Raw genomic sequence first — 21,511 nt, forward strand, 5'->3', positions numbered from 1 at the left:
CTTCCCCGCTTCTCCTCTCCCTCCCCTGCTTACCCTTGCTCTGCACCATCAGGCTCTGTACACACCAGTTTGGGGCACTGAGCATGGCTCCAGTCCATTCCCATAGCAGCAGTGCACAGCCTGCATGGCTGCTACAAGGGCTGGGCCAGGCCTTTGCTTAGTGCCTCAGGCTAAAATGGGCATAGAGACTGCGAACACACAGCAAACGTAAGCACAGGGAGGTGGGAGCAGAGGCTGTGGGAAAAAGGGGAACAGGGGCTGCAGAGGAGAGGGGGGACTGAGGCTCCAGGGGGAAGGCAGGGGGAGCAGGCACAAGCAGGGGACAGGCTGCTTGACCTCCCCACACCACTTGTTTCTATACAGGACAGATTATGAGAGATTTATACATTTTCTATATACAGAATCGAATAAATGGGGGTTCGTCTTAAATTCAGAGTTATTTCAGATTTGAGTAAATACAGTATACTATTAGCCTCCATGATACCCCATGGCAAGAAATTCATGTTAATGAGGTACTGTGTAAAAAAGCCTTTCATTTTCTTTCCCAATAATTTAACTGGCTACCTCTGGTTTTACTACCATGAGACACAGTACGTAACTGTTTCCCACTCACTTTTTTCCACAACACTCAAGATTTACTGACTCTTATTAGATTCCCCCTCAGCTGTCTCTTTTCTAAGTTGGAGAGTTCCAGCCTTTTTAGCATATCCCTATATGGAAGCCATGTTCTGCATCTATTTTGCCATTTTCTCTATTTTTCTAGTTACAGTATACGCTTTTGGGGTGGCCAGAACTGCACACTATACTCAAGATATAGACTCAACATGGCTTTATATAATGAACTCTTTTCTCATGTGTATTGTGGTGGTCCCTCATGCTTTCATAACCAACTTTTTATTCTAATGGAACTATAATCTTTTTGGTACAACAAAAGCAAGAAGATTAATATATAGCAGCTTTGGAACATAAGTGCATTCATATTTCTTTGAGCCTAAAGGAGCATGGGAAGAAAAGAATGGACGTGTTTAATAGCAAGCAAGCTACAGAGTGAGTTTCTATGACTTACTAGTATACACAATTGTGGAATTTCCATCTCCTTTAGTTGCATTATCAGGCGCTAGTGGATATATTGTGATGTTATAAAGAGTACCAGGTTTTAAGCCTGTAATGACAGCTTGCCTCTCTTGGAATATTGTGATATTTGGAAATGAAGCACTGTCTCCGAGGATCATATAGGTATAATTATCAGCATCTGAATCATTGTTCTTCCATGTTAAATTCACATAGTCTGTGCTGATATCTATGGCCTGGATGTCAAAAACTGGACTGGGCTCTGTTTAAGGAAAAAACAAGCACACGTATACACATCAGTTGTATTTAGCATAACCCAGAGGACCTGCATCCAGCAAAACTCTCTTCACCATCAGTGCTGATGCCTCTTTGGTAGATATTTGAGACACTGCTTATGTGCACCTTCTCGCATGTGTCTTTTCAGGTGCGTGCCAAATCCACCTTAGCCAGACCCAAACACCTGTGCTGTCATGGATATGACACTGGCTCCACTTTAGAGACTATATTTCTCACATTCAATTTGGTGATGCAGCATGTTTTTGGAACCAAGCAATTTTTATAATGGAAAGATAAATCCATAACCATAACCAAATGCACTGCAATCTTACAGTACTTTTCTTATGTAAACAAGTACATGGGACCAAGACGACAAGCAACATAGTGTGAATTTCTAAGATTTACTGGCATAGACAGTTGTAGGATTTTGGTCTCCTTCAGTAATATTATCTGGTGCTAGTGGACATATTGTGAAGTTATAGAGTGTACCAGGTTCTAAACCGGTAATTATAGCTTCCATGATTTGGGGTCTCAGGCCAGGAAGTTAAATTTCCGTCATCGATAATGTCTATCACAGGTGTAATTTACATATTTCTTAGAACATAAAGGAGAATGAAAAGAAAAGAATGGATGTGTTTAATAGCAAGGAAGCTACAGCGTGAGTTTCTATGACTTACTGGTGTAGACGCTCATGGAATTTCCATCTCCTCTAGTTGTGTTATCTGGTGCTGGTGGATATATTGTGAAGTTATAAAGCGTACCAGGTTCTAAGCCCATAATGACAGCTTGCATCTTTTGGAGCATCGTGATACTTGGAAATTCAGTTCCGTCTTTGAGGATCATATAGGTATAGTTAGCAGCAGCTGTATCATTGTTCTTCCAGGTTAAATTCACTTTATCTGTGCTGATAGCGATGGCCTGGATGTCAAAAACTGGACTGGGCCCTGTTCGTGAAAAAACAAAGCATATACATATACATATACACACACACACACACACACACACACACACACAGCATACGTTCTGTGGTATATAGAGTAACTTGTGTGCTAAATTTCTGGCCTGGATGTCAAAAACTGGACTGGGGACTGAGCAGGGAAAATAAATGATATCGCAGAGAATTGGTGTTCATATTGATATGACCTATTACTTGTTTGTGGCTTTTGACAATCTTTTGCCTTTTGAAAAATATTGTAAAATAACTAGGAGAAAAAGATAGTTTAGGACTTCCCTATGTTCTGCAAGTTACCTATGAAAGATGTTATTCTATGAGATAATACACCTTGGTAAAATGTTGGGTAGACCCATCCTAAGGCTCTCCATTTTTATTCTATGAGGGTGATTTTTCTTCCCAGCAATGAAATAATGGGATCTTCTTTCTAGTCATAAAATGACCTTTCTCCCCCTTTTTTTAGTTACATTTATTTCTTTGACTGTTATATAAATATGCTTCACTTCAGTAACTTGAGAGTAAGATTTTGTGATTAAGGTGAGTCTCAAGAGACAGGAATCACTTCCCAGCTGCTACAGTCTTCTTATGTCCACTTGAGAAACAAAGACAATAAGTAATCTTCTCTGTCCACATTCTATTATCTACTTAGATCACAAACAATCTAAGGCAAGTACTATCTCTTACAAAGCATACCTATAGCATCTACCACAAAGTGGACCTGGGATTACTAGATGCTATCCTAATGAAAACAGTAAAAACTGATTTCAAGTATAATAAAGACATTATTAAAAGTTGCTCAACAGCTGAATACACTCCTCAGCATAATCAAAATCTAAGCAATCATTAGAATTTTTTTCTAAACTTTGAAAGAAATATATGAATGAAACTATTCATTAACACATATATTGTTATTATAATAGATATCCAAAATGTTGAGTTCACATCCTTAGGAGCTCACACTGAATATCAGCAATCAATTCACATCCCAAAACTAATTATCAGCCAGAAACTTAGAAGACAGCACCCAGTTTACAATGGCAATAAACTATATTCTCACCCTAAGTTATATGGGGTTTTTAGTAGGTTTTTGTCTCCTAAAGAAACTGGTGGCAAAGTAGCTTGCTTCATTTTCAGAGCTTCCACACACTAGAAGAGACCACATGGGGTGTTAGTGAGAAGCAGCTAGTGCAGTCTAAATTCAGTGCTTGGCAAGAGAAGCTTTAAGTCCTCTATGCAGACAAGCCCAAAGCAATTAAGGACATAGGCACCAACTTTGGTTTTTGCTGGTGGGTGCTTTTTTTTTTGTGTGCATGTGTGTGTGTTTCCACACTGAGCCCCATGCATGCCCAGAACAGGCAGTGCATTACTCCAACCCAGCTTGCACAACATGGCTCATGGGTGCTGAGCACCTGCTAATTTTTTTTTCAGTGGATGCTTGAGCCCTGGAGCACGTACGGATTTGGCACCTATGACTAAGGCCGAAATCCACATCTACCAATACTTTACAAAGCCTTCAAGATGTTGCTAAGGCCTCAGCCTAGAATTTCTCATGATTCGCATGTAGACACTGCTCTATCAGGCTGCATAGCATTCCCAGGTCCTAACAAAGAATTAATTCGCTTTCAGGAAAACTGCTCAGGTGACTCAGAGAAACTAACCACACTGAAAGCCAAATTTCCTGACACTGCAAGCAATCCAAACCTACCACTTTGGAAGTAGTACTTATATCAGCCTAGACAATCAAATCCCCCTCTCCCTCTGCATCTTTCTTTATATTCATATATGTATGAGTAATCTGTCATGTTCCTCCAATGTAACACCCCCTACACTCTGTTCTAAGCCCTAAAAGATGTGAAACTACACATGTAAGATTCAGCCATACAGATCAAAAAATGTAAGGGAATCTAATTTGATTTCTAAATAATTGTTACGTTGTTGAAATGACTAGACTCGTATGGTACAAGACAGGAAGAGAATACTGGAATATTTAAGGAAGAGTCCTGGACTGTCTAAGGATCTAACCTGGGCAAAACTTAAAAAAAAAAAAAATGAAGAATTAGCTAAAAATGGAGAATGTTAATCAATAATCTAGTAACAGTCCTCAACAAGAAAGCAATGAAATAAATATCTCATACACTAGTGACTTTTACTGGAAAAATGGGTATAACAAAAAACAAAAGAATGTAAGACAGTTGAAGGCTGTTTGCCAAATGGCATGGGGAAATCAGAAAATAATCCTCCATCCAAGCCCTGGGAACCTAATTTATTTGGCTCCGAGACTCGAGAAGGTAAAATAAGTTACTCAAAAGCCTGTTAGATTTAACTCACTTTCTTGAAAAGATGTAGCAGGTACGAAAGATCATTTTACACCAGTATACCAAGGTAACAGATTTTTGGGCCACGTACATGGAGGCCAGCAGGAATCTTGGTCTTTACCCTGTTAGTTATGAAAACATCTGAGCTACCACTTTTTTTTTTAATCAATCTTTTTAAAGTGAATATTCCAGATCAAGTAGTGACAAGCACTTGAATTCAAGTGTCACATCTTAGGTATGTGAAAGTTCAGTGAATTAGGAAGCAGAGGTGAATTGACAAGAGTTCCATGAATTCACAACTAGACGAGACTCAGCGACTTGCTCGAGTTGTTGCTTGTGAGTGCTATTGAATCTCAAATTTCAGTATCTAGGCTGATGAGCATCCAGCTCATACCATCTGAAATTTCATTTTCAGGGGGGCTCCTATACTGCTTCACAGAATCAGCACTGACATCTTCTCTCTCTTTTTCTGTATTGCTATATGTAACCTGGATGCTAGAAATTGGAGTAACTGCTGTTTAAGAAAAACATAGTAGCAGTTTATTTTTAGGACTGAAGGGATACATGCATATGACAATGGTATTTTCCAACTAGGATGTTATATATTTGAGACTCAGCTGTGGGAAAGAGAAAGTGGAAGCTATTTGGGATCAGTCTCAGAAGACAGTTTCTGCCACCTTAACAGAACCACTATGATTTCAGCTGTTGCTGGCAGAGATGAGAAACCAAATAACTGACAAGGGCACCTCTCTGAATGTTACTTACTACCTATCTAAATAAATGAATACATCTAAATGAATACATTTCCTTAGAGGATAGAATTATTGTTTTTTGTATAATGCAATCCATACAAACGTAGCTATACAGAACTTCACGGACCTCTACCTATGTAGAAAGAGCTCTTCAGAGATAGAATTCTCTCTAGGAGAGTCGCTAGTAGTGGGTGACTGGGCATGATCCCTGAGTGCTATCATAAAGGGGGCACCAGAATGGACTTAAAGTGAGGGCTGTCCTACTGTGCCACCAAATCCATGGCTGTCCCTTGCTGGTGGTGACTGAAAATCAGCAGCACTTGGGGCTCTGGACCAGCCGTGCTCGTGGGGAATCTGGGGGCTCGCATCACTAGTTCCGTCATCAGCCTCTGTCCCCTTGTCAATCTCATGCTGCTCTGAAGATGCCACTGCTGTGGGGAAAGGTAGTATCACAACATGGCCAACATCCAGGGGATTAACACAGACTCCCTACTGCAGCTGCTGCCTTTGTAGCAAGGCTGTGGGAGGATGAGCCATAGCATGCCTACAGCAGGGGGCCATACCCAATGGCTAATACCCAGAGATCTGCCCACTGTGCTGGTACCTCAGCCAGCAGCAACTGCCCAAGGAAAAAACCTGATCAGCTATGCTTCTGAATCCAAGTATGCTTTCATTACTGATTATACTCGATTAAAGTTTCAGATCTTCAATCCTTCAACAGTTAGGGAGTGAAATTTGCTGGCTAACAGATTAAATGATGGAAGCAGTCAGCTGCTGCACATTTTTTGTTTAGGCAAAACATGAAGTCATAGCAGGACCACAGTGATTGCATCCAAAATAGGCGAAAACCACTATATAACATTGCTTCTTGAGAAACTTTGAGAGAGAAGCTTTTCAAGTTTCCCACCAATGTTTTGGTTCATGTAGCATGCTCCTACTTGTGTTGAAGAACCCGGGACTCAAAACCCGCAATATGTCAAAAAGATACTAAATTAAATACTTAGAATATAGAAATATACTATATTTAGAAGAAAAAAAAACCAAGGTTGCCTACCCTGTGCTGTACAAGGAAACTATACAAGAAAGAATGGCAAGCTAGAGGCATAACTGCCGAGGACTGCACCCCTGGCAATGCCTCCTACAACCCTCCCTTGTACCTTCTTTGCAAAGTTCTGGCTCAGGAGGCTCTGGCAGCAGGGTGGCAAACAGGAGCACCAATGATGAGGTAAGTTCACCAATGATGAGCAAAGATGTAGCCTTATTTTTTCTAGCACCCAACCCCCATTTAACAGTACCCAGGGCTTGTGCTCACTTACCCATCCATCCTTATGCTATTGGGCAAAGGGTCCACACTAATACAGGCAATGGCTAAAAAAGGCCCACAGAAAAGCTCAAGGAGAGGAAGCAATTTGATCTGACACTCGGATGATATAGTTGTTGCACTGGCACTGTATTTCTGCCCCATGATGTGGCCCTGACTTTTCCTCCCTGCCCAGCTCAGAAATATATAATTCAGTTGCTCAGAATTCAAGGCAAGAAAAGTGAATCAAGTTACTCAGAAGCTTAGTTGCTTGCGCTTTCTTTCTTGGAAAGATATAGTAAGTACAAAAGGACTACGTCATACTGCAGTCATAGGGAACTGTTTTTGGTCCACAGGCATGGAGGCTAGGAAGGAGTCTTGGCTGGCTGTTATCCTGCTACCCAAGAAAAGATCCATGCTACTATCATTTAAAATAAATAGTCCACATTAAGTAGTGACAAGCACTTAAGTTGTATATACATGGGAGTTTATGAATTAGAAAGTGAACCGACAGAGTTCCACAGTACAGAAAACAAATTCAAAACTGTGTCAGTCTGCAACTTACTTGGATTACTGCTTCTGGTCCCATTATTGAGTAGAGTTGAATCTGGACTGGCAGTACTTGTCTCTCTGTCTGTTGAATTGTGTTTTCCAGAGAGGCGCACATTCTGCTTCATAGAATCAGTGCCACTGTTTGACTCAAGGAAGTCTGCAATTCTTGCAAACTGGGTATTGGAAACTGAAGTGGGTTCTGTTTAAGATACACCAAGTAATCATTTATTTTTAGGACTGAAAGAATCCACACAAAAATAGTATTTTGAGCTAGGTATTTTGTGCATGTCAGATTCAGTTGTGGGAAAGAGCAAACAGTAGCTATCTGGGACCAGACAAAGAGGACAGTTTTTGTCACCCTGACACAAGTGGGCATTTGTGAATTGCAAGTCTTTGCTTCCTCACCCCAACTCCATGAATTTTATTTTACACTGATTTCAGTTGAAGGTGATTGTGAACAGCAACAAGATAACTGACAATGGCTGGTTTGGGACCTATGTGATATGAGTTGTCAGCCAAATCATCTCCATAGACACAACTTTATCACAGAAAACACAATTAAAACTTGAAACGTTTTGACTGGTGCCTCAGAGAGGCCAGTAACTAAACAGCCGTGGAAAATGAACTGCTTCATACCCACCAAGTGGTAGCCTGTATAAGTTAAGGCAGAAACTTAAAATTAACCAGGGGAATGCCATACTTCAATTGAATGAAGCACAGGCAAAGGACTTCAGTCTCCAGATATAAATTCACCACCCCTTCATGAATGTATATTCACTTAACAGCAATGGGCAATATCACTGGACCAGATTCAAGCTGAAGCTTCAGATCTTAAGTCCTTCAAACTTCTTACCTCTACTATCAGCATCATAATAAGAGGTGGGTGAGCAGGGCACCAGGCCCCGCTGCTGACTTAGATGAAGTACCATAATGGCAGCTCCTGGAGCCCTTGTTGCCACCACCCACAGGGCCACAGCAATGGCCCACACTTGGGGAACTGGTGCACTACTGGCTGTTACAGTCCCTGTGGGAGGACACAAGTGCCTGACACATTTCACAACGTGCACCACTCTGCTCTCTGGTGCCCAGCACCTCCTATTGCTTAAGGTGCAAAAACTCCTAGCTATGTTTCTGCATACTACCCATACCAGAAGTCTGAGAGGGAGTGTGTGATGGGAATTACATATTCAGGAAGCAATGCCCACTAGTGAACTATAAAGAGAAAACACAGGACTATATCATAGCAGTAACTCACAATGGTAAGTTTTGGGTTCTTTGGAATTTTTCCACACCTCAAGATTAGCCAAACTTATTAGAACAAAACTGTATTATCTACAGGGATTTCTCAGTTTTACAAATACATAATGCAAATCCAGGAACTCCAGAAATGCAAAGCCTCTGAAAGAACTTTCACAGTTCTTCCTATAGCCAGCTTTCTTAGAATAAGTTAGCTATTCCAAACCTGGCTGTGTTTGGTGATGACGACCCTCACATGAGCATTAGGAAGGAAGGAGCAGTTCATGACAACAAGATGGGCATCGGCCATCCTGAGTAATAAAATGAGAAACAGGAAAGGAGGAGCAAAAAGGTAGAGTACTGGGATGGGCTACTACTTCCTGATGGAGAACTACACCCTCAGATTCCTGATGCTGACTATGTCATCAAATAAGAGGCACAGGAGAAGATGTCCTTGGTTATTATTTCCATAAAATATTTATTTTACTTATGCCTAGAGACAGCCAGGGTTTCATAGAATCACAGAAGTAGGGTCGGAAGGGACTTTGCAGATCTTCAGGTTCAAACCCCTGCCTGGGCAGGAAGAAAACTGGGCTCAAATGACCCCAGTCAGGTAGGCATCAAGCCATTTCTTAAAGACCCCCAGGGTAGGAGCCAGCACCACTTCCCTTGGAAGTTGGTTCCAGATCCTAGCCACCCTAACTGTGAAGTAGTTCTTACGGATGTCTAACCTACACCTACTCTCCAACAACTTGTGGCCGTTATTCCTTGTTATCCCGGGGGGCACTAGGGGAAACAAGGTCTCCCCCAAACCCTTCTGGTCCCCCCTAGTGAGTTTATAGACGGTCACCAGGTCCCCCCTCAGCCTTCTCTTGTGAAGGCTGAACAGGTTCAGGTCCCATAGCCTCTCGTTGTAGGGTCTGCCCTGCTGTCCCCGGATCATGCGGGTGGCCCTCCTCTGGACCCTCTCAATGTTGTCCACATCCCTCTTGAAGTGCGGTGCCCAGAACTGGACACAGTACTCCAGCTGTGGCCTGACCAGTGTTGCGTAGAGGGGGAGGATCACCTCCTTGGCCCTACTTGAGATGCACCTGTGGATGCACAATAAGGTCCGGTTAGCCCTGCCGACTGTGACCTCGCATTGTTGGTCCATGTTCATCTTGGAGTCAATAATGACTCCAAGATCCCTTTCTGCCTCTGTGCTCTCAAGAAGGGAAGAAGGTTTCACAGGCCTTAATCAGTTCCTCAACCACAACTGGTCCTTTTCAAGTTATGGGAACCACTGCTTCCTGACTCAACTCCCATGGCTTCCATTGCATCATTGGATTTGGTCAAGGGGACTGAGAGGCAGCAATACAGACCTCCCAACACTCAGTTATCAGCTTACTTCTTTCCCTGCACTATTCAAGGTGTTCCATAAGGCTGATGCAATCAAAGGACTCTTGTTCTTTCTGTAAACTGGCTATTGCAAGTAAGGGGAAAGCACCTTTCTAAAGGCAGGCAAGGAAAGGCCGCCAGCCATCACCATCTGAATATGTGGCACAGTACAATGCATATGTCAGGTAAGCAGGCTTGACAGTACAGTAATTTGTTACATAACTATTACAAATATAACAGTCACTGTAACTCCAAACTCTTATAGCTGTAGCTCAGCTCTTTGCAGTTATTCATGTTACAAACAAGGAGGTAAAAAGCAATGCAACTGAGTGGTGAATAGCCTAAAACTTGGTAAGCTGTGTTCGTTACATGAATTTGAGGTCACACTGTAAAGCCATTCTTAAACTGTGTTCCCAGTCAGCTAAGCAAGTATAACCCCTTTCCTCCCCCTCCCCCCCAGCTTTTGCTTAGCATGGTTTTTTACTCCTTCAGAATCAAGCTGAATCCTTATCTGCTTTGTTTGCTGTTTGTTTTCTGGTGGTGTTGACAGCACTTAACATGATAGCAGAGCTCTAAAAACAAAAGCTATTAGGAAGACTCCCCTCCTGGTCCAACCACAATTTCCCTACTTCTGGCAATGTTTTTGCAGTGCACGGTTTGAAACTTGAAGAGACCAGGGGTTGAGTATTTATTGAACTTACCGCTCATAGATAAACTTGAGAATGACGTTCCATCCCCATGAGTTGCACTGCCTTCTGTTAATTCTTTAGAACTTAGTTTTGGTGTTGTTGTTGTAATTATTGAGCTGCAATTTGGACCACCTAAATGGGAAGAAAGAAATAAAATCATAGAAAAATAAGTGTCTTTACATAATTCTTTGCATTTTACAATTTTGAATGTAGTTGCTTTGGTCATTACTAGTTAGGTTTCTTTCAGACTTTAAAAACCAGAACATGTTGAATGACACTTAATCATATAACCTCTGTTTTTTACCACTGTGAATTTTGTCAAGGCACTTTTCCTTTGAATGGATTGATCAGAAGCAAATTGGGCAGTGCTGTGCTCTGGGTGCAATTTTTGTATCTCACAGCACCCCAGGCTGGTACCCCAGTCATTCCCCCCCTCCCTCCCACCCCCAGTTATACTATTAGAATTGATTGCCAATTAATATATCATACTTAATGCTATTTGCAAAAGCTAGCATGGATGCTCCTCACACTTTTGATGAATGCTACGAGCTTTAGCTCTTTACTTATGAAGACAGTTAAAGAGCAAACATTTGTAGCTATGCACCTATGGACCTTCCATCTGTACCATTAAGGGATTGACATTTGACATGTACTGCTAAAGTAAATGATTCTCAACTAGGATGTCTGGCATTCTGAGGTGCTGTGAGATTGTTTTAAGGGTGCTGCAAAATATTAATACTATTAGGTGTGTAAACCCATATGCATGATTCACAACATAAACCCAGAGATTTCAAATAGGAAAGCATAGTGTCAAAAACATTCTGACTTGTTGTGGTCTTTCTGAGATCTTTGCAACAGAAGACATGCTCTATTGCTTTTTTGTAGCAAAACCAGAGTGAAAGCTAAGAGCTGGCATTCTGCAAGGGGTGCTCTGAGTCTAACAAAGTTAAGAACTATTGCACCAGAGCTAAAGCAGTAAATCCCCCACTTCAGCATACACACAGCTACACTGGTATAAAGGTTCTTAGTAGAGGTGCACCGATAGAGATTTTGGGGGGCTATACTGATAGCCAATATTTAAGGAGGCATATCAGCCAATACCAATCATTTCTGATACAGCTGCCTCCCGCTAGTAAGTCTGGTGTGGTGGAAGGGGATGAGGGAGGGAAGGGGCATGGGGGGGGGGGGGGGGGGGGGGGGCAGATCAATATCCCCCATGATGAGGGAGGGGGCAGAGGCAGAGGCAGGTGTTGCCCAGGCAGGGTGAAGCAAGGGAGGGGGCACCAAAGCCACGGTTCATCAGGGGGAGGGGGCTCCTGCCACTGGTTGCACCCTGGGAAGGCATGGGGGGGGAGGGGGGAGGAGGCGTGTGCCCTGGATCTGTGCAGGGAAGGATGGGCTGCAGCCAGGGCTCCGCAGGGTTCTTCTTGATGGGTGCTGGGTTTGGAGCAGGTGCCAGTGGCGCTGGTAAGATGCTGCATCAACCCCAAATTTCACCAGGCTCTTCCTGGCACATGGATGGAGGCAGGGCACTGAGCCGGAGCTGCACTGGGTGGCTGGCAGAGGTGGCGCTGGGAGTGGAGTGGTGGCAAAATTCGAGGTGGATGCAGCATTCTTCCAGTGCCACTGGTGCCCACTCTGAGCCTAGCCCCCTGCCAAGAAGAGCCCCACACAGCCCCGACAGCAGCCCACTCCGCCTTGCCCTGTGCAGATACAGGGGCACAGGTGGCCGCCTCCTCCCCCCCCCCCACAGGGTGCAAGCAGGAGGCATCTTCCCCCCCACAAGCCACAGCTCCACCCCCCACCCTGTGCAGAGGCAGCACCGGCCACTGTCCTCTCCCTCACCATTGATCTGCTCCCCCATACCTCTTCCCTCCCTTCTTCCCTTCCCCCACACCAGACCTACCAGCTGGAAGCAGCTCTCCATGCTGCCAACTGTACTCCTTACTGCCCGAGTGCTGCACTGCAGCTGTGCACAGCACGGGCATTTATCAGCCAAATTATCTGATAGCTGATACAGCCAGTTTTCTTTATACTGGTACTAATCCGATATCAGACTGATGTATGGGTACACCTCTAGTTCTTACACCAGAACAGCTTATGCCCGTATGAGAAAAGAAATAAGCTGTGCTAATACAAGAAATATCTATACTAACATAACCTGAAATGTGGATAACAGTTATCTTGATGTACTTATTTAAGTGAAAATCATGCTGTCACTGAAAAAAGTGACAATGATACACAACTGTATGTAGAGCAAGCTTAAGAAAAGCAGTCAAACATGAAATGACATATTTGGGGGAAAGGAGGAAAGGATGACAAAGTTACTCCCTATCATTTCCCACCATGAAAATCAAGAGCTGGGCATTCAAATTTTTCCAGACTAATCATGAGAAAATGCTTTCTGAGCCTTTCTCTGTCAGATTCTCATTTATGTCACCTTTCTGGCATGTACAGCAGACATATGGTCAGATTTGTGTCAAGAAGCCTTAATATTAAAAACAGTTGTTCATCACTAAAAATTTTAATAAAAATTTGCTTTAGTCTGCTACTTGTTCTTTATTTAGGATTACTATTTAAGGAAAATTTGCTACAAAAGTTGACAAACAATACTACAAAGCATTATTTATTGGACAAGATGGATCTTAGGAATATTTATGCTTGCAATATTTATATAGTGCCAATGTTCAGGTAGAAAATCCTTGCTTTGCATTGGTTCCACTTTGCTTTTTAAATATAGATCACAGGCCAGCAAATTACTATTAGCATATGATTTGGCATCACTGACTTTTTAATGGAACTAATCCCAGGCTTAAAAACAGACTAAAAGCCACGATTAAATTTTAAATGTGTGCTTAAGTACTTTGTTGGACTAAGGTTATGGCTAGTGAACAAGTGGGTTTTAATAATGTTTCTGTGAGTACTTTTAATATGAGGTTTAAAATGACTGATAGAAATTCAGTTTGCTCTATTATTCAGGAGTCACAGAAAAAGAAAACTTAAACACAAAACAAAATTATTAAAAAAGCAACAGAACAGTACTTACAGCCATTTGAACTTTTGATCTGTGAAATAAAAATTTAAAAAAAGGTTAGTGTTGTAAGCACCAATCAGAAATAAAACAGATTAAAATGAACAGCTGCCAAGAGAACTGCATAGTTCTCAAAACCTTTGGATCTGAAAATGGATATGAAAAATCTACAGATATACAAAATAGTGACATGAGTACTGGCTTCATTCCAGGAGTAAAGGATAGCACAAAGCTAGTTATTAAAAAAATAACTATTCAAAAGTTTTTATACTGCAGTCACAATATTTAATAATTATAAGACAAGTTTGTTCAACTGATGTGGGGTTTAAATCTGCAAATAACAAGTTGTAAACAAAGCATATCATACCTCAGTCAAAACATTACAAAAATGTACCTTAAAGAATCATCTCTTTGAAAGGCACCAGACTACATCTTTTCTATCTATGATTTAAAGAAAGGGTGGAAGCCTCTGACAAACTGTACGGGCAGCCTTCCGTGTGTAATATGTGGCAGATCAGGGAGGGGGCAGATATCACAACAGTAGATGAGGCAGAGCATAGGGCAGGAAATAAAAAGCAGAGCAGCAGAATGGACAAGGGAAGGAAATTCAGAAGTGGCACTTGGAGAGCCTAAATTGTGGCACACCTGCCAAAAAGGTTGGGTCCCCAGTGATTTAAAGGATTCCCCTTTCCTTCTTGTATTGTGTACAATGGGGAAGACTGAGGGCATTTGAAGTGGGCCCTATTAGATTTGGATTCGGCCCGAATCAGGGACAGTGATTCAATTTTTTGATTCAGATCACTGTCCCTGATTCGATTTGGCCAAATCCAAATCTGAAGATTCAATGCTAATTCAAGACGATCCCCAAGCGAGGCAAAAGAGGGAAAGGGGCCAGGAGGCTTCCATGGCTGACCAGAGAAATCCAGGGCAGCCTAAGGGCCAAAAGGGGAGCACATAAAAACTGGAAACAAGGTGAGATCACTAAAGATGAATATACCTCCTCTGCTTGTGCTTGTAGGGAGGCAGTTAGACGGGCCAAAGCTACCATGGAGCTGAGGATGGCAACCCAAGTAAAAGACAACAAGAAATTGTTTTTTAGATATATAGGGAGTAAAAGGAAGGCCCAGGGAGGAATAGGACCCCTGCTAAATGGGCAGAAACAATTGGTGATGGACAGGGGGGACAAGGCTGAACTCCTCAACAAGTTGTTTGCCTCAGTGTTCCTAAGCGAGGGACACGACAAGTCTCTCACTGGGGTTGTAGAGAGGCAGCAGCAAGGCGCCAGACTTCCATACGTAGATCCTGAGATGGTGCACAGTCACTTGGAAGAACTGGATGCCTTTAAGTCGGCAGGCCCGGATGAGCTCCATCCGAGGGTGCTGAAGGCACTGGCCGACATCACTGCAGAGCCACTGGCGGGAATATTTGAAAGCTCGTGGCGCACGGGCCAAGTCCCAGAGGACTGGAAAAGGGCTAACGTGTTCCCCATTTTCAAAAAGGGGAGGAAGGAGGACCCGGGCAACTATAGGCCAGTCAGTCTCACCTCCATCCTTGGTAAAGTCTTTGAAAAAATTATCAAGGCTCACATTTGTGAGAGCCCAGCAGGGCAAATTATGCTGAGGGGAAACCAGCACGGGTTTGTGGTGGGCAGATCGTGCCTGACCAATCTAGTCTCTTTCTATGACCAGGTTACAAAACGCCTGGACACAGGAGGAGGGGTGGATGTCATATACTTAGACTTTAGGAAGGCCTTCAATACGGTATCCCACCCCATACTGGTGAACAAGTTAAGAGGCTGTGACGTAGATGACTACACAGTCCGGTGGGTGGCGAATTGGCTAGAGGGTCGCACCCAAAGAGTTGTGGTGGATGGGTCGGTTTCAACCTGGAAGGGTGTGGGCAGTGGGGTCCCACAGGGCTTGGTCCTTGGACCGATGCTCTTTATTGTCTTCATCAGTGACTTGGATGAAGGAGTCAAATGTACTCTGTCCAAGTTTGCAGATGACACAAAGCTATGGGGAGATGGACACGCCGGAGGGCAGGGAACAGCTGCAGGCAGACCTGGATAGGTTGGACAAGTGGGCAGAAAACAACAGAATGCAGTTCAACAAGGAGAAATGCAAAGTGCTGCACCTAGGGAGGAAAAATGTCCAGCACACCTACAGCCTAGGGAATGACCTGCTGGGTGGCACAGAGGTGGAAAGGGATCTTGGAGTCCTAGTGGACTCCAAGATGAACATGAGCCGGCAGTGTGACAAAGCCATCAAAAAAGCCAATGGCACTTTATCGTGCATCAGCAGATGCATGACGAATAGGTCCAAGGAGGTGATACTTCCCCTCTATAGGGCGCTGGTCAGACCGCAGTTGGAGTACTGCGTGCAATTCTGGGCGCCACACTTCAAGAAGGATGCGGATAACCTGGAGAGGGTCCAGAGAAGGGCAACTCGTATGGTCAAGGGCCTGCAGACCAAGCCCTATGAGGAGAGACTAGAGAAACTGGACCTTTTCAGCCTCCGCAAGAGAAGGTTGAGAGGCGACCTTGTGGCTGCCTTTAAGTTCATCATGGGGGCGCAGAAGGGAATTGGTGAGTATTTATTCACCAAGGCGCCCCCGGGGGTTACAAGAAACAATGGCCACAAGCTAGCAGAGAGCAGATTTAGATTGGACATTAGGAAGAACTTCTTCACAGTTCGAGTGGCCAAGGTCTGGAACGGGCTCCCAAGGGAGGTGGTGATCTCCCCTACCCTGGGGGTCTTCAAGAAGTTAGATGAGCATCTAGCTGGGGTCATCTAGACCCAGCACTCTTTCCTGCTTATGCAGGGGGTCGGACTCGATGATCTACTGAGGTCCCTTCCGACCCTAACATCTATGAATCTATGAATTCAGAGAATCAGCGATTCGGACACAGACACTTTTAAAAGTTTTTTCTACGTACCTTGAGGTACCAGCGTGGCTCATGACTGCTGCAGTGGTGGGGCAGATGGAGTGTCCCACAGGAGTGCAGGGAGGTCCCCCGCATGCTCGGTGGCGAACCTGGAAGTGGACCACTTACGGGTCTGCCAGGGAGCACGGTGGGGGGCCGCCCTGCCCCCCCCCCGTCTTGGTGATTAGCCGTAGGGGGACCCTGGGTGCCCCCCTCAGACCCAGGAGGCATCAGTCTGCTTCTGGTCTACTTCCAGGTCTGCTGCCGAGAGCGCTGGGGAGCCCCTTGTGCTTCTGTGGGACACTCCATGCGCCCCAGCAACACAGCGTTCATGAGCTGCCTGCTAACTAGAGGTATGTAGAAATAATATTTAAAGCTGTCTCTATGTTTGAATCTCCCCAAATCAAGTTGTAGTGTTCCGATTCAATTCAGAGAGATTAAAGGGTCCTCCGATTCAATTCAGATTCAGAGATCTGGCCACTGAATTGGGCCAAATCTCCACCAAATCGAATCAGGCACCAAAGCTTCGCACAGCCCTAGGGAAGACCTTATTCCACTTACCAAGCACCAAAGGGATCTTAGAAGTTTAAGAACAATCCTATTCCACTCTGAGTCCTTCAAAAACCACTAATATGTTTATTTTTATAATGCACCATCATCATGGATTTAATGCTACATCAAAAAAACTGAAGAAGATGCCTTAAACTTTTGTATTAATGATTTTTCAGAGACTCAAGCAATGTGAAATAGGATCATACTTAGATGCAGAAGTCCCTTTAAGGGCCCAAGAGGTGGTATACAATATTGCAATTAAATCTCGCTGAAGCGTACCTCACATATTTGTTGATCCAAAGCGCACTGAGGTCAACACTAAAATTGTAAACAATTTCTTTTATATCCCATTATCAGATTTTTTTTTTTTAACCTTATATTTAGCATTCAGCAAATGTCAGGGTTTGTAAAACATTATCGCAGGGACTGTAACTAACATACTGGCATTGCCACATTGTTTTGTTAGCAAGGGGAAATCCAAGGATGTGTTTTTAATATTACATGACTTCCTGCTTCTCCGATTTTTTTTTTCAAATAAACTGCTTTAGTTCCTGCAGCCATTTAAGAACACCAGCTCAAATTATTCCTCTACCTACCAGAAGGTAGCAGCAAACAATACAAGTTGGAAAACATGCTGCAAAATGTGTAAAATAAAAAGGAACACTAGATGGAGTTCTTAGGGTGAATATAAGCAGAAAGTAGATTTGTGGGACCCTCATAACCAACTGAAACAGACCTGCTCTGCTTCCCCTGTTACATAACAGAAACTTATTTTAACAATTCCATGTAGGAATTTAAAAAAAAAAAAACCTAATTGCCTGCTATAACTAGGAAGCTCTCACACAAAAAAAGGCACAAGTATGGGTGGATACCAAAAATAAGCTTTAAAAAAGACAGAAGTCTACAGAAAGCTATAAACAGTATTAATGAGAATCTGCCCCAACTTTTAGAGCCCCAGAACTCAGAAATTTGGGCAAGGACTTGGCAAGCTGATTTAGCCTGTAATGTATACATTAGCAATTGAGTTTAGAAGAATTCCTTAGGCATGGGAATGCTTCTTCCCAAAACACCTCTGCCCCTGGAGCTAGACCTCTTCTCTCCCTTAACACAGTCGGTAAGTAGCAAGCAACCTCTGACTTTGGTAAACAGCACATTTATGTTATATGGGTCACATTTTGTCTAAACCACTTCACCTCAGTGAATGTAAACACTGCCCACTGTCCCTACCACTCCCAGAGCTTCAGGTCCCCCATCCTGCATGCCCTGGGAATTCCTATGAAGTATATAATGATGCCCTTGAAACCCCAGGAGCACCTGTCTAGGATGGCTGAAGAGCATGGGCAGCTCTGGGACACCCACACTCTCCTAAAGGAAAAAGGCGTCTGCCACAAAAAAGCACAATTTTTTACCAGCCATTGTTAAACCATGGATTCTCCAAATTACAGCTGTAACAAGGGGCATGGACATCTGCTTGTCTGGGCTTTGTGCCAGCATTTAAAAAAAACAAACTTGCATGCTTTAATATAGACAGAATCGCATTACTTCATGCTATGGGATGCCTTCACAAAACATTGCATCCAAGAGCTGCTCGATGAAGATGTGAGAAGTTGGCAGAGAAGAGGCAAAGCAGGAGAAAAGCAGGGAGTACCCTCAAGCTTCTTGGAAGTAAGAGGCCCATAAGAGAGAAGTCTGTGTTCTTGGAAGGAACTGCTCTGAAGGAGTGATGGCCTTTGAGCGGTGGAACAAAGCAAAGCATTAACTTTAAGGAGGGTCTTGGTCCCTCTGGCCCTCCCACCATCGTACTGAAATAGTAGTTCTAAGCAGAGAAGTGCTGGCCTCTAGTCCTTTCTGGTGCTGGTCTCCTGCTGGAGTCTAGAACCCACTGAACAGGACCTGGAGGGCAGATATCAGATGTGCAATCACAAAACCCTCTCCGCAAACACTTCTGAACCTCTGACACTGCCAAGCCAGATCAAAAGGGAAAAAGAAAAATCAGGAGGCTGTTTTAATTTCACTCGATCTCTCAAGGCCAGAACAGATCATCAGGGAAGGAGACACTCATCCCTGAAGTCCAATTCAACAGGAAAACAACACAATATATCCTGAATCCACTGCATACTTTTACTCTATCTGGAAACAGCCTCTAAGTGATGAATAAGAGGTGTGATTTCCTGACATATTTATTCAGAGCACCATAAAAGAAAGCTAAGAAGGCTGCCTCATGGAGTGGGGAAGGGAAGGGAAAGGAAAAGAAAATACCACACAATGTGAACTACTTGCCCAAAAAGGAATGAGTGCCCACAAGAGACTCCCTACCCCATCCAGCAAGGAACTGAAAGTTTAGTACCATTTATGATCTGCCTTGTAGTTACTTTCTTTCCTGTAAGAAGACTTAGAAAGGCCAATGTTCTGGAAATATGAGCGTCCTTCTCCCTTCTGCACCTGACAATGCCTAACAATGACCTATATTAGGCAGAGTAGATTTGCACCTTTACAGACTTACTTCATCAGCACCTGATGAAGTATGACCTCTGGTTACAAACACATATGCTATACATCTCTGATTCAGTTAGTCTACAAAGGTGCAAATTTACTTTGCCTTCTACTTGACTTCAGACTAACGCACCTAATTACCTCTCTATTCAAAAGGCACAATGTATCCTGCTAACAGCACCCAAGCATGACTATGAAACCTTGTTTAAACAACAAAATTGGATACCATGCCAACTTTCTCTTGTGAAAAGCAAATGCTTCCTCTGATTTTAGCTGCTTTCAGTATTGCATGTTTCTCCTGAATTCAAAATGCCCCTCTAAAATTCCAAACCCTACATGCTGATGTCACAAATAAGACCAAAATAAAACCCTCTCAAAACAGAGGATTCCTCTCCATTGTAATAACTCAACCATTCCCCAGTAAGCCAAAGTACAACCTCCCACATTTTTAAACGTTAGTTTTTAAATGGTTCCATGCTGCATTTTTCAATACAAGCTGTGTAAATGGAACTGTTCCCTGGCTCCATGTTGCTACGTAATAAGGCATTATTTATGCAAAACATTATATCATTATTTCAGAGGATATCTACCCTGAACCCAATTCCCCTCTATAGTCACATCTAATACAACAGAAGCCACTGCATTTCCTTTTTTTCTCTTCAACTGTATTCATTTACATATCCACAAATAAAACTTTTTTAATAGGATAGCTGGATCCTGAAAACAACAAAACATACCAGGAAATAAGGCTTTAGAGATCAAAGAGGAAAAATGCAGCAAAATGTGAAACGCAAATCATTTCAGCTGAACTGCATGAGAAGGATGTATAACCAAACTCATAGCTGGAGTTTCAGTGACAAACAGATCTTTTCATGTGGCACATAGCCATTCTCAAAAGCCTGATCAAAGCAGCTCAATGCCAGAATGGTTGAATAATTAAATCTCACAGACCTGGATCCTGCACTCTTCACCCAATCTGCATAATTTATTGGGACTTTTGGATGCACTAACAATGTGCAATTGGCTACCTACTTCCTTGAGATCCTGAGATGCAAAGCAATTCATACAGGTGAAAATCTTTGGTGCGTATGTTACTTTGGAAATGGGATTTAGGCTCTTAAGACTGCTACGTGATTTTGATGATTTTACCAGAGGTCTACAGATGACATATGCACAACTATATGAGGAGGGCCAAAGAAAGCAGAGACAAATCCACTGAAGTCCTTGAGGCTACTGTCATCAAGCACAAACTGTACTGGCCCACAATATCATGTACCTAATATTGTGCCAGTGCGTGGGAGCAGAGCCACAGAGAGCATGTCTACACTGCAAACAGCAGGCCATCTTCCCATGCGTGGTCTCACAAGGCAGTATAGCTATGTTCAGATGGTGCTATGAGGGAGCTAGCATTGCTTCTCTTCCAGGTCATTAAGTTCGCATCCGAGTGCATGGCCACCTGGCCTTTTATATTTAGTGTTGAGTGACCGCCACGTCTCTTCAGGTTTTTCACCCCCTGACACTACAAGACAAAAGCCAGCACAGAAACCAAAGACAGCGATGGTAGAAGAGAGGTCAGGAAGATGATTAAAAAAAATGACATGACAAGCTGAATCACGGCTGTGGCTACTTTTCAGACTGTGGTGATATCAAGTCCCTGAACAATGGAATTGTACAACATGTACAAAGATTCAGTAATGTATTTAGCAAGAGGACTTCTTTTTTTTCCTTTTACAAGATTCCCGTAACAAGGTGAAGCCTTGCCATCAGCACCACACCTGTTTTCTGCATTCAAGTTTCCAAAACAAAAAAATAAAACAAGTGGTTTGATTAATGTAAATATTGGATTAGAAAGCTAAGTCGCAACAACTACATAGTAGTGTGGGGGGAGGAGAAGGCAGCAAAATCCGTTTGCCAGTTTTCTGAGAAGGAAGCTGTTTGCTGCACAAATCTCTATCCTGTGCATCATCATCACATCAATGCATGCCCAGCAAT

At 43.1% G+C, this 21,511-nt stretch overlaps 1 protein-coding gene across 1 annotated transcript in view; it reads right to left on the bottom strand.

Moving 5' to 3' along the window:
* Positions 1-21,511, bottom strand: part of PTPRJ (protein tyrosine phosphatase receptor type J) — a 142,032-nt gene that overhangs the window by 40,843 nt on the left and 79,678 nt on the right. Inside the window, exons 2-6 of the mRNA XM_059722601.1 lie at positions 13,567-13,585; positions 10,533-10,652; positions 7,232-7,417; positions 2,025-2,291; positions 1,067-1,333 (exon numbers count right to left, since the gene is read on the bottom strand). Of these exons, the coding sequence (XP_059578584.1) occupies positions 1,067-1,333; positions 2,025-2,291; positions 7,232-7,417; positions 10,533-10,652; positions 13,567-13,585 (859 nt within the window). The remainder of the gene's footprint in view (positions 1-1,066; positions 1,334-2,024; positions 2,292-7,231; positions 7,418-10,532; positions 10,653-13,566; positions 13,586-21,511) is intronic.

Source organism: Alligator mississippiensis, chromosome 2 (genome assembly GCF_030867095.1).
Source record: "Alligator mississippiensis isolate rAllMis1 chromosome 2, rAllMis1, whole genome shotgun sequence".
NCBI lineage: Eukaryota > Metazoa > Chordata > Crocodylia > Alligatoridae > Alligator > Alligator mississippiensis.